Raw genomic sequence first — 15,105 nt, forward strand, 5'->3', positions numbered from 1 at the left:
ATCTAAAAATACACATTGGCCATTAAACTATTCACGCAATGCGCGTGTAGTAATTGGTTATGTGTTATAAAGTGAAAATTTTATTATTAAGAGTAAATATATCATTTTTATCATTAGTAAGTCATTGAACTATATATACACACAACTACAATTAAATTTTCTGATTCAAAAAAGTTTCATTATGAATAAAATGTGAAAAAGATACTATAAATAATTAATACATTTTGATAAATTTCCACATTTTGGTTTTGAAACAAAATTACACAAATTAAAACCCAAAGAACATAGGTGGGTTACTAATTAGAAATAAAATGTTGATTATATTTTTTTCTTATAAGTAACAAACAATTTATTCTTGATTGGCATTACATTTTTCAGTATAAATATTACTATACATTTTCATCTTAACGTGACCCGTTTCACATATCTTCACACAATATCATCAAAAGCTTTCTTCCACAGTAATAGACTTTGGGCAACTCCTAGCTAGGCTATGCATACAAATTGCATGCTTAACTTCCATACAAATTGCATGTTATGTCTTTTTCATTGGTTTTGTAAGAGTAGTGTTGGATCACAAAAGTGTGTTTTCTGTTCTTTTAAGCAGAAACCAATTCAATGTAATGCTCAACCAATGCCTATTTCTCTAAACACAATTCCAAAATGAAAAAATACTGCTCAAACTGAATATGAGAATTGGTGGAAATTAAACCCATATGAGGAGGGAACAAATTAAAATGGGTTTAATTTCCTCCAATATCTCATTTTCAGTTTATTTTGCAAAGATAGATGTGGAATATATGTTTGGGATGCAAAGTCACAAATTAAATACCCACTAATATATTTAATAAAATAAATCAATTATCCATATATAAATATTTAAATATACAGGTTTAATTGAGCAAATTAATTAATATTTTTCCTACACTCTTTGGGAAAATATGAGAATTTAAAAATAAACTTCTTACTCTTTGATATTTTCTCCATATTAATAATTAATAATTAAATATTTTAGATAATATCAATACTTATTTAAAACGTATCATACTACTATTATGTCTACATTTATTATTGCATCATGTATATATTCTTTTTGAAATCATTGCATCACGTATTTAATTATAATAATTATAACTAATTATAATCATTCATTCTTGGAAGCCAAAGCAATTAAGACTTGGGCAGGACTCCTTATAACATCAATGGTAGAAACATTTCTTAGGCTAATCAATTCAAATTTAAGCACTTTAATTAAATAAACAAACTAATTGAATGTTATTGAGTTGTTGTAAATACATAATTGTGGAGATTACTAGAGAACTTTTATTATGATAGTATCTCTAATCTAACTTTTATTATGATAGTATCTCTGATCTTCATCTTTTATAAATCTATAGATTTACTGGAACTCTACTTAGATTAAATTAAAGGAGGAATATAATAAGATATTAAGATTAGTGTTTTCTCGCTCTATTTCTTGTCTTCTCTTTTACTTTACGGAGTATTATATATTGTTATATCTGTTACATTCCGAATATAATACATGATCTTTATATACATGGTGTTGTATACTATAAATTTTGATGAGGATTTGTATGGATTTTATTATGTTTTAATTTGTTCCCGGCCCCTTCATGCGGTGCAGTGTCGTTCCATTAAAAATAGAGTCAGTCTAATAGTTTAAGAGTTTAATTTGGACCTTTATTATTTTTGTTTCGAGATGACACAAAAGCATAAGGGAATAGATATTTTTTTTTAACATTTAGATTTCACTATAATGATACAAAGAGATATTTATTTATAAAAGTGAGAAACATAATCCAAAAAGACCTATGAAATATAAAAATAGAAGTCTAGAAGATTTAGAAAATCTCTATAACTAAGGTAATTGAGTCCAATCCATATAGAGTTCAAGTTATTGTATTCTATGACAAAAGTTAAAAAGTAATAAAAAAAATTTGTCTAAGTGTAATGCATAAAATTCAACAAAGAAAAAATACATTTCAAAATTTAATTTAAAATTAGTGACATTTCTGTCAATTCTGTGCATATTTAAATACAAATTTATTCAAGAAATAGTAAAGAAAACCCTAAAAATTTTCTCCTCCTTCTCTCAAAAACTCTTCCCCATGGCCGCAGGTCTTCTTCTTCCTTTCCTCCTGTAGGCGTCGCCTCCCCTTGCTTTAGTGGAGGCGGTGCCTGCTACCTTGTTCTACCTCCTCCACTCCTTCACCTTCTGTCTCCTACCTGTGAACCACCGCCATCCACCGCAGTTTACCTTTTTCCCCATTCCCCCAGTGCTTCCCCCTTCTTCTTTCGCCATTCGCCTCACCAGACGCTACATCTCCGCCTCCTAACTCCGCAACAGCCTTTTCTTTACCCTCCTTTGGCTCCTTTTTGTCGCAGATCTAACAACATACTCACAGGAAACCACTGTCAAGCTCCAACTTCTTATTAAATAAAATAATATATATTTAGTTTGTCAGCTTGTGGTTTGTGCTTTGGTTTTGAGGTTTGCAGCTTTGGAGATTGGGTTTTGTGGCATTAGGTTGTCAACCACTTTTGCTTTTGCCCGTATTTTTCCATATTCTTTAGGCCCTAGTGAACGGTGCTTCCCACACATCTGAACACTCTACACATTTTCCATTTCTAATGGAAACCGGACTCTAACCTTAAGTGTGCACACCCCCGAATGAGGATTCCAAGCCTCAACAGGAAGTTACCAGCTCTAGTATCCAGGATAAAGTTTCTACTGACTACCCTGTAATTTAGGGTACATAGACCCATTCCTACAGAATACACCATAGTGTTCTAGTACCCGAGGATTGTTCCTGACGGGCACTCCTCTACAACAATTAAATTACAATCATATAATCAAATTTTAAACTTCACATAGCTTCCAATTTTTAAGAAAATATAGTTTTCTCAAATCATTTTTCCATACTAAAATCTCTTGAAAATTTGTAAAGGACTATTTTATTTGAAAACTCTAATTTGTCCAAAATTCTCAATCTCTCATAAAATAGTACTCTTAATAAAAGAAACGTCCTTATTTCCAAAAATGTCAAAAAGATCACTTTATCACTAAAGATAATCTTAAAATAATTATCTATCCATATTTAACATAAATCTCTTAACAAAACAAAATATGTCCTAAATAATAAATAATTTTTTTTTTATAAAAACTACGTACATACGTACAGGATACAAATATATATACACACTAAAATTTCTACCAACCACACAAATTTCTAATTTCATGGAAATACTAACAATCAATTAATATCTCAATTCTAGATAATACAAATTAATAATATCACTTTACAACTAACACATACTTGATAATTACATACAAAAAAAAAATAAGAAATATATATACACAAATAACACATACGGTACATATAAATAAAAGAGAACATTTTATTTATTTTATTTTTATAAAACATACGTAGAACACAAATAACTAAAGGAAAATATTATTATTATATATTTTATTTTCTTTCTTCTCTTTTCTTTTATGCGTACTACAAAAATATAATATATATATATATATATATATATATATATATATTCATATAATTATTCTAATATGCATACTCTGTACATACATGAATTATATATACATACAATTATTTTAGTATACATACGGCATATATATATATAAATAAATTAATTAAATAAAATTTTAAGAGAATGAATATATCTATTCATACGATTTTACACATACATAACTCATACAATACTACTAATACATACATGGTCACATATGACAAATTTGCATCTAAAAAATATATATAAATTTTCTTTATATAGATCACAAACATACGTAAGCAATTTGTAACCTACTACTACATATATTTATAGAATAAATATTTACATACCAATCTTAGCATTTATAACCAGCAATTTAAGTATTTAAATGTATATACCTCACAATATGATTATGGTAATTACATATATTTAAACACATACATATATACTGTGCATATATATATATATATATATTTATTTATTTATTTATTTATAATTATAATATATATATAATCATATACTTATTACTTCATCTATATACATATAGTACATGAAATATATATGATTTATACACATACATACGTACAACACACAAATAAATATATATATACTACATATACACATGCAATCACTCAATTTATATATATTCATATACATTTCTTTATATACGTACAAACCATAATATTTATATATATAAAATTTACCTACATAGTCATATAGGATACATATGAACACAGTAAAATATACACTTTATTTTTAATTGGCATACATACGAATACCACATATACATAAAATATAAAATTTATTTCACTTTAATAATCATGACTAGAATATAATTTCTTGGATCAAAACACCACTTCATCATCAATCAAGCAAAACATATCAATTTGTACCACCAAATATATGTTTAAATTCTACAAGGATCAAGACTCACATAGCAACAATAAATATATATATACTTCTTTTGTTTCTTGTACGTACATATACATATTATATATATAATAACATATATATATGTTTTTTTTCTTTACTTACATATGTACGTGTGTTGTATAATATATATATATACACACATGATCAAACAACATAAACATTCATATGTACTTCTACGCAGATACATATATTAAAATATATTTTATAACCAAAATCACGTATATTATGATCATCAACTCGCATCAATTTTTCACCACAACACAATATATATATATATATATATATATATATTCATATATACATCAAATCATGCAAATGGGATAAGTAAGTAGAAAACAAGCCCACTACTCACATTCAATATATAACAATTTCTATTACTAAAACCTCACATAACACATATTAAATAATTTGATTCGGGGTAAATAGATTTTGGATAGACATAAATCTTACCTCAATATTGATAAGCATTATTTTTATACTTATTTATATTTGATTCTTATAATAAATTAGTTTTATTTATTTTACATTATATTTATTTTAAACTTTATTTTATATTTTATCCTAATCTAATAATTAGTTGAATAATTAACTTTAATGAACAAATTAATAAAGAATTCGGTTTAGTTGATTTGGACTAATTGCTTTCATTTTATTATTTGTTTATAATTAGTTAGCTTATTTTTAGTTGCTTTAAATGTCCAACAGCCCAACTAAATTTATTTTTGTTTTGCTTTTAGAAGTTACGTACGTAACTTAATTTCTAATGAGTTCAGCAGCCAACAGCGAAAGAATTACTTTATATTAGGTTATTAAGTTTTATTTTATTTTGTTTTGCTTTTGTGTTTTCTAATTACGTAGGATGCACAGACTCCAGAGCTAATTATTCGGACGTGCGAATTAGAGCAGATTGCGGCGACCACTTCTACGTACGACAATTCCGACTGCAATGCTACGTGCGACGAGCTGCTGCAACGTGCGATTCGGACAGCCATGGACTGCTCCAATCACCTCTTGCATGTTCCGCCTTTTGCTCCCTTTCTTGCAATTAGCGCAAATAACGCAATTCTAATTGTATAAATAGGACAGCCCTTTAGATTTGTAGGGGCATCCATTCTTCATTCAATTTGATTCTCCTTTGTTGCTTCCAAAACACATATATTTATATATATATTTTTTATTTTGTAAACAATCCTACGATGTACTGCTGAGTTCATATTTTTCCAATTCGAAGATTATGGAAGTTTGATTCTACAAGACCAGTAAGTTTTATTTAGCCTTAATTATTATTTGCGCTTTATTATCTATGTATCTTCTGTTATATTCATATATATGATTTAATGCTTGGTTAATTGTTGCAATAGGGCCCATTGTTCAATTATCAAGTTATTAAATTGCTAGTCAGAACCTTGAATCCGTAATTGTTTAAGTGTTTTGATGTTAGTAGCAAATAGCACAATTTGATTATAACTGATTTTCGTTTTGTGTTATGGAGATATATAGTCTAGCTTAAATGAACCGAGCTTGTGAGTTTGTTGGCTAGGATTGGTAGTCTTTCTAATTCGATAATGCTGATAGTAAATTAAATCCTAAGAGCTTGTTTAGGGTTGTTTATTAGCTAGGGAAGTAATTAAAGAGCTTGTTTTAATTACCGACGAAGTAAGGAAAGACAGGTTGTTAGAGCTTGTTAATAACCATAACCAATCTAGTAAAGAGTAAAGTTAGTTTGGCTTGCATATCAATATCTGTCTTGTTAGAATTAAACTGATTTTATGCCTTGGGTTGGATACCTTTTGCTATTGACATTTACTTGATAATTATATGCTATTTGATATTATTTTTCATTTTATTGTTACTATTCAAGTTTCTATTCCCGTTTCATTATTTATTAAACTCATTGCTAAAGATAAGTCTAACCAATCTCTGTGGGTACGACCTTACTCATCGCTATTACAGTTCATAAAAGTAAGTATTTATTATTTGTTGGTTTCGACACCCATCAAATATCCCAAAATCAACCTCATGAACCACCTAAAATTGAAGAGTCAACAAGAACGAAATGTTTTTTTTTTCTAAAGACTTCAAAACATGGATATAGCTAAGAGTGATTCTATAATCATAGAGAAAGAGAGATGGTGAGAAAAGAAGAAGGAGAAGAGCTATATTTATAGGCTCAAGAGGGAGGTATCTCATCATCCACAATTTAATTTGAAATAATTTTAATTCAATGGTGATGGGTGTAACTCCAAATCACCTATTCAATCATCCAATCCAATAATAATAATAATAATAATAATAATAATAATAATAATAATAATAGTAATAACAATAATAATTATAATTATTTAAAAATAGATTTGTAACTCCCAATTACCTTAAAGATAAGATATTTATACATATTATATATATATATACATATATAATAAAATATTTTTTTTTGACATTTGTAACATATGTATATAAATATATATATATGTACCAACCATATATCATTTAGATACCAATAGTAATAATAATACTACTTATAATAATATAATAATAATAAAGGAGTATACACATACATAGTACCAAAATAATAATAATAATAATTAATGATGATGATGATAATAAAGATTCATATGGATTTCAAAGGATTAAGAGGTTCTAATGGCTTAAAGGTTAAGATCTTAAAATTCTAAAGATAAGGTTTAGGGTTCGAAACATCAAATGAACATATTAGTATTATATTTTTCTTTCCAAACAGATAATTATTTTCCTTAGCAAAAATCAGGGTGTTACAAACTACCCCCCTTAAAAGATGCTTCGTCCCCGAACCATAACCACTTCAAAAATAAATATGTACTACTAGGAAAATAAATACACAATAAGTAATTTTAGCAATTAAGTTCAAATGAACTCACCAAAGTCCATAAATCACAAAAATCAAGTAAAACATAAATCACCGGTTACCCGGTATCATAATTAGAGAAAATAGCAAATGCAATTAATTATGCAAAATCACACATCCTCACCGCGGTTCAAATTTTAAATCCTAGTCAATTTTACTTATAACCAAATTCCTAAGTTAGGCTTTATTACCACTTGGTAACGCCTATCCCAACGGAGCGTAAAGCTCTGATACCAACTGTAACACCCCACTTTTTCCACAAGAAAATACGGGTAATTTTTTTTTATTTATTTACAATTCAACTATACAACAGCGGAAGCTTTAAACAACAAGAAGGAAAAAGGGGCGTTATGCCACGCTTGAGTATCTCACTTATACTCAAACGCACAGGCTAAAACCAACTAATAACTATCACAACTTTCTAATTAATACAACGGTGAATTCTAATGGATTTAATTACAAGCTTAAAAATTTAGCGCGGATCACTCTCATGCCAATGCTATGTAATTCGTCACCTGCAAAATTAACTAAAGAGGGGAAAATAATGTCAGCGCGACGGCTGGTACGACTTACTCCACCCCGTAAAACATTTGCACATAGCACATAGCATCTTAGAGCACATAATTCCATATTAACCCCATAGAATATGTTATACTCATCCACATAATCATTTTTAATCAATTAGAATATACTCATTCTCAATTCAATCAATTTATCATGGATTCTAATTTCATATAACATTTCATAATAAATAATAATCAAATAATCATCATTTAATTCCTCATAAAATACTATACTTTCACAACTTATCATTTTCATAAATAATAGGAATCAAATACCAATTCACTCACATAAATAATTATTTAACTCCACATAAAATTCCATAATATCCACATTTTTTTCCATTTTCATAAATAATAGGATTTAATCCTTTATTTACCATAGTATACTTTTCAAAAATCATAAATTCTCAATTTTCATAAAAACTTTACTTTGTGCCAAACTTGCACACTATAAAATACATATGGAAGCACATCAATCACAAATAAATGGGATAGGGTCCTTTATGTAACAAATCACTCTTCTTTCGCCATTCGCCTCACCAGACGCTACATCTCCGCCTCCCAACTCCGCAACAGCCTTTTCTTTACCCTCCTTTGGCTCCTTTTTGTCGCAGATCTAACAACATACTCACAGGAAACCACTGTCAAGCTCCAACTTCTTATTAAATAAAATAATATATATTTAGTTTGTCAGCTTGTGGTTTGTGCTTTGGTTTTGAGGTTTGCAGCTTTGGAGATTGGGTTTTGTGGCATTAGGTTGTCAACCACTTTTGCTTTTGCCCGTATTTTTTCATATTTTCTGGTGCTTTAGCTTTCTGTATTTTGCTGATTCTCGGTAGTTTTATATTCTCTCTCGTATTTTTGGCGAGTTGTCTTCCTCTCGTTCCTTTGACGAGTTATTTTCCTCTCGTATTTATCGAGATTTGGTTGAAACGTGAATTGACTATATGGTCATGGCAAATGTTAACCTCATTCTGGGCGACGAAGATGACAAAGATAGAGTGCCTCTTTACCTAGGTGGGAGGCTTTTATCTGATAAACCGGTCAAATCTTTCAATGATCTTAGACTGGGTGTGTTTTGTCAGATTGAAATATTGTCAATGCTCAAGAGATTGAAGACCCAGATGATGTACAAGACTTCTCATTCAAAGTCAGTCCTATTTATGTTTGGCCAGATCAATATTGGCTTTAAAGAAGTTACAAGTTCCTTCAAGGATCCCAGCTTCCGAGTGGTGGAACAACAATCTGCGAACCAAGTTCTCCCGGTGCTAGGACAATTGTTTCTATGTCAGATTATAAGGAATTGATTACTATTCCATCTAATCTTATTGTAATCGTTTCACCTTGTGCTTTAATGAAATAGCTCGCTTATCCTTCAAAAAAAAATACAAATTTATTCACTCAAATTTCGAACTCAATTACTTCTAAAATTTTATTTTCACTTACAATTAAGACCAATATATAGATTCTAATAAAATATTTATCAAGTATAAAAATATTGAACTATATATAAAATATTTTTAAAAAAAATTGGGGCCCCTGTGCGGTCGCCCTGGCCAGGGCCGGCGGCCCTAATGCGATTCAATGATTTTTTCGAAACTAGCGGTTTTTTTTAAAAATTTATATTATGGGATCACAGTTTCGCCGGACTAATCCTAAGCCCATAGAACCCTTGTGAGATGACAATTTATATCGTGGACCAAGGTCCACAGTGCACTGTATTTAGACCCTAGTCCAATACACAAAATTTGACTTCATAATGTACAGATTCATGTTCATAATACACACACATAAATACGATATAAGAAATTTGGAAGAAGTTGGTAGGGGTGGTGGGGTAGTGGTGGTGAGTGGGAGGGGGGGGGGGGGTGGTGGTAACGGCGAGGGTGATTAGTTGCTCCATTGCGGTAAACAGAAAATGACTTCCCAAAAAAATGGGAAGTCATTTTTTTTAAAAATATTAGCTATTTTTCATTAACCAACTTATTATTTTCTATTGATTTTTAATTTTCCTTGTTTCCAAACACCTTAAACCGAAAAATGATTTTTTGAATTTTCAAACACACCCTAAAGACACAAAATAGTCACTACGGTCCAAAGGAAGGTTACCTATGCTAGGCCTCTTCAAAGGGAGTTGTTGACGATCTCCTAGAAAGGAAATGTTAGCAGTGAAAGTTCATCGTCAGCATCTCTGTGGAAGGCCAGGCTGGAATGGTCACGCGTTTATGTTATTTTAACAGTTCCTCATTGTTTTCATTAGGTCCATTATTACAGAGTGTTTTTGAAAGAAATGAATTGAAATTAAAAAATTCTACATGTCTGCGTTAACTTGGACAACACATTATGTAATTTATTTTATAAATGATTTGGGAACCTCTGCAAGTTGCATGTGCCAAGTTGAGGATACTTTTATCCCTTTGAAATTAAAATAACATTAAAAAGATCACCAATCTCATCAATACATACAATTATTTTAAAAATTTTAATCAAGACGGTTACATTAAAAATAGGGATCCTGTCTAACAATTTAATTTGGACCTTCACTATTTTTGTTTCGAGATACAATCTAATTAAATATAATAGAGTAAAACGAAAAACACAAAGATAATAATAAAGAGACAAGAACATAGGGGAAAGATAGATTTTTTATTATTATTTTTTTTTTTTTTACATTTGGATTTCACTATAACATACAAAGAGATATCTATTTATAAAAGTAAGAAGCATAATCTAAAAAAACTTATGAAATATAAAGATAGAAGTCTAGAAGATCTAGAAAATCTCTATAATTACTAAAGTAATTGAGTCCAAATTCATATAGAGTTCAAGTTATTGTATTTTATGACAAAAGTGAAAAAGTAATAATTTTTTTGTCTAAATATGATGCATAAAATTCAACAAAGAAAAAAATACATTTCAAAATTTAATTTAAAATTAGAGACATTTCTGTGCATATTTAAATATAAATTTATTCACCCAAATTTCAATGTCAATTCTTTCAAAAATTTTATTTTCACTTACAATTAAGACCAATATATAGATTCTAAAAAAAATTTATTCAATATAAAAATATTGAACTACACATAAATATTTATTAAAAAATTGGGCCCCGTCGCCCTGGCCCTGATTTTAACACTACTCAAAAAGAGTTGAACTTGAGAAAGAGAACCGAAAAATATTTTTCCACGTAAACATTTCCCATCAAATTACGTCCTTTTTATTTTGATGTGAATAGATATTTTTGTTTACTTCATTATTATTTTTTATAGCCAAACATTAAAAAATTCAAAAAATAAATTGAGCTCCAAAATTATTTTTTAGTTTTCAACGAGACTAAAATTTTATTTTATTTTTTGATTAAACGAGACTCTAAAATTAGGTTGTATTGATTAATAAGAAATGATGTTGAACAATCCTTTGAGATGGGGGAAGTATATATATTTTTAACAGCACTTCAGTGTTTTCATTAGGTCCACTATTACCCGATGGAAAAAAAAAAGTTAAATTAGCACCTTAAGTCGATCAAATAGTACAATTAGATCATTTAAATAATAAAAAATAAAACTTCATTCAAATTTCACCAGTAAAATTGTTGAATTGAATCCAAATCAACTTGTTTAGCATGTTAGTTACGTAATTCTCATGTTGACATGTGTTCTTGCAAAAAAAAAAAAAAAAAAGACACGTATTAGTACAAGAATAACTAACTTGCTAACATGTTGCTGGACTCAATTGAACAATTTTACTTAGGGGACCTAATTGCATTATCTGGTCGACTTAAGGAGACAATTTGACCATTTTTCTTTACCTGAGTAATTTTTGAAAGTAATGAATTCAATTAAGTGAAATGGATATTCTTCAGTATATTCCAAGTTGATCACATGCATTATTAGTACCTCCCAAATAATATGACAAATTTTAAGATTATATAATTCTTTTTAAATTCTAGAAATTATCACATGCATTATTAGTACCTCCCAAATAATATGACAAATTTTAAGATTATATAATTCTTTTTAAATTCTAGAAATTATCTCTCCAATTGTGCATGATAATATAAATAAGGTCGGCTTAGAGAGTAGAGTAGGCAATAAAATATAACAAGAAAATATTAAAATATATTGATTGAAGTAGGAGCTATCTGAGTTGAGATTGAAAATTTGAAGTTGAAATTCAGAAGTATTATATCAAAACAACTGTAGCTAAAAGTACGTGTTGATTCTTGATGACACAAATTAAAGCTAGAGAGCTAGCAAGAAATGATTAGAGTGAATTGAAGGATGGCCTGTGTTGGTCTCATCTCTCTTCTCCGAACACTAGACTTGCAGTTCTTAGAGCCACGACCAATCTTGGTTGTTGATTACAAGGATGAAATCCAGTGTCTTCATCAAAGGCTTTCTGTTTTAGTAGCCCTTCTCGAGGAATCTGAGAAAAAGCTCGATGTTAGCGAGGCCGAGAGAGATGTTATTGCAAGAGTTAAAGAAATAAGTTTCAGAGCTGAAGAAGAGATTGAATCTGAAGTAATGGAGATCCTTTCCAATGGAGCTTCTCATGAAACACTCCATCAAATCTTGCAACGTCTTGTAGAAGACACTGAAAGGCATATTCAGTGTATTGAGCAAAGAAACATTACCCAAATATCGTTATTATCATATAATCCCCAATCAAACCAAGAGCACATCATACCTGGTGGAGGTTCAAAGCTGGATAATGATGCAATGGTAGGGCATGCCGAAGAATTGGAGAGGACGAAGGAGATGCTCCTTCAACGCTTCACTCAACGACGACAAGTTATATCCATTGTCGGCATGGGAGGCATTGGCAAGACAACTATGGCCAAAAACATCTACGATGATCCATCAATAAGATCCCACTTTGATGTTCTTGGTTGGGCAACCGTGTCTCAACATTATGATCTGCGGAGAATTCTCCACGACCTCTGCATTTGTGTTGTACAAATGACTGATGAACAAATCAGTGAGGTGAAAAGCAGTGTTGACCTAGCAGACAAAGTACGTCGGTACTTGATGGGTCAAAGGTATCTTCTTGTGGTGGATGATATATGGGGCAGAAGAGGATGGGATGATCTACAAAGATGCTTCCCAGATGATTCCAACGGTAGTCGAATATTATTGACTACTAGACTCAAAGAGGTAGCAGATTACAGTGGATGTTCAGGTAAGTATGTTTGCAACTTGCCTTTCCTAAATTCAAATGAAAGTTGGAAACTATTTTCCCAAAAGTTGGGAAGCATAATATTGCCTCTTGAAGTCAAAGAAATTGGTAGGCAAATTGTTAATAAATGCCAAGGATTACCACTTGCTATTACTGTAGCTGCAGGGCTTCTCTCCAAAACCAAAAAGTCAGTAGAAAATTGGCAGAGTATTGCGTCAGCAATGGATTTTCCAATGACTTCAGATCTTCATGATCAATGCTCAACCATACTCACCCTCAGTTACAACAACTTGCCTTACCATTTAAAAGCTTGTTTCTTATACTTTGGAGTCTTTCCTAAAGTTAGAAGAGAAATCCCCACAAAGGATCTTCTCAATTTATGGATTGCCGAAGGATTTGTTAGGGAAGATAGTGGTACAAGTTTGGAAGAGGGTGCCATGGATTACTTACAAGATCTGATTGACAGAAATCTAGTGCTTATTAGCAAGCTAAGTTTCATTGGCAATATTAAGACATGTAGAATGCACGATTTGTTGTTTGACTTGTGTTTGAGAGAAGTAGAAAAAGAGAAGCTTGTGTCTGCTTTTCGTTTAAAGAGTGAGAATGTTGTTGAATTGGGTGACACCGAGCCTTTGTTTGAATATGCAAACCGTTGGTTAACATTTCAATCAGTGAACTTTCGACCCAAATTCAGTGACAACTATAATTTCTACAAATCTCGTACCCTTTTGTTCTTTTATGGTGCTTCTGGATATCCTGGGATTCCTGTATCTTGGAGACAAAATGTGTCTTTCACGATGATAAGGGTACTGGACCTAAGGACAATTAGCTTCAATGAGGCTTCAAACATTGACTTCTCGGATTTGATTCTCTTAAGGTACCTAGCTTTGAATAAAATTAAGTATGTAAGGATGCTGAAAAATCATCACAGCTTACAAACTCTAATTGTTAAGTTTAAAAATTCATGCCGTATAGAGGAAATCCAAAGTGATGAGAAGGTTGGCAGTGAATGGTTGCAAGGTTTATGGGAGTCTAAAAATTTGAGGTTTATTAAGTATCCCTATCTATTCCCAATAAGTATTGATGATGTCCCAGTTCAACATAATTTACACACTCTTTATTGGGTTCCTTATCTTCGGTGTATCAAAGAATTTGTTTTGAAGATTCCAAATGTTAAAGTGTTGGGGATTAGATGCTGTGAAACATTTGAATATCAAACCAAAACCTGGTGGGATACTCTCCACTACTTAACTAAGCTTGAGAAACTAATAGTTGAAGATTTTGACTCCGCACCATTAGAACTTCCAAGTATTAATTCATTTCCCCAAAGCCTTAAGGAGTTGAAAATTGTGGAAACAATACTCGGTTGGGAAGCTATTACAATCATTAGTATGTTGCCAAATCTTGAATCACTCAAACTTCTCAAAGCCTATTACATGGAGATGAGTGGGAAACTGGAGACGGTGGGTTCCCCAAATTGAAATTGTTGTTCATCAGTGAGGCATATTTGAAGAACTGGGAAAGGAAGAGTGATCATTTTCCTGTCCTTCAAAGCTTAGCATTGCATCACTGCCACAACTTTTGGAAATGATCCCCGAAGACTTTGCAAACATTACTACGTTGCAATTGATTGAGTTGAAAGATTGTTGTCTTTCTCTTGTGGAGTCAGCTAAGAACATTCAAGAAGAGCAAATCTCGTATGGAAATGATCTACTTGTTGTTCGTGACTATGCACTTGGAGTTGGTAGGGTTTGATTGTCTTTGCTTTTATTTTAATCTCATTTCTTTTGACCCTTTTTTGACAATATTTGTTTCTTAGCTTACAGAATATTAGGAGGATCAGTCCAACGAAGAAATTTAATGAAAATTAAAGCAGATCGAGCAATCAAGGAAATTGAAGATGATGAAGGCCGGCGGCTGTGATGTTTTTCAATGATTTCTATTTCTCTTAGAATTTTATTCACATTAAAATTCATTCTCTGTCTCACTATACATTAAGACTATTAATCTGGCCTTGTA

The 15,105-nt window shown here is 30.6% G+C and overlaps 1 protein-coding gene across 1 annotated transcript; it reads left to right on the forward strand.

The window, feature by feature from the left end:
- Nucleotides 1-12,191: 12,191 nt before the first annotated feature.
- Nucleotides 12,192-14,841, forward strand: LOC116013172 (putative late blight resistance protein homolog R1A-10). The gene is made up of 2 exons (XM_031252822.1): nucleotides 12,192-14,549; nucleotides 14,641-14,841. Exons 1-2 carry the CDS (start codon nucleotides 12,192-12,194, stop codon nucleotides 14,839-14,841), a joined length of 2,559 nt encoding a protein of 852 aa, XP_031108682.1.
- The last annotated feature ends 264 nt before the right edge of the window (nucleotides 14,842-15,105 follow it).

The sequence above is a fragment of the Ipomoea triloba genome, chromosome 3, assembly GCF_003576645.1.
Source record: "Ipomoea triloba cultivar NCNSP0323 chromosome 3, ASM357664v1".
Classification (NCBI taxonomy): Eukaryota; Viridiplantae; Streptophyta; class Magnoliopsida; order Solanales; family Convolvulaceae; genus Ipomoea; species Ipomoea triloba.

Bases quoted from the DNA above. Each gene is read 5' to 3' on its own strand.
- LOC116013172 (XM_031252822.1), top strand. From the start codon at position 12,192: ATGGCCTGTGTTGGTCTCATCTCTCTTCTCCGAACACTAGACTTGCAG. The intron at 14,550-14,640 runs GTGGGTTCCCCA...TGTCCTTCAAAG, and splicing joins TGAGTGGGAAACTGGAGACG to CTTAGCATTGCATCACTGCC.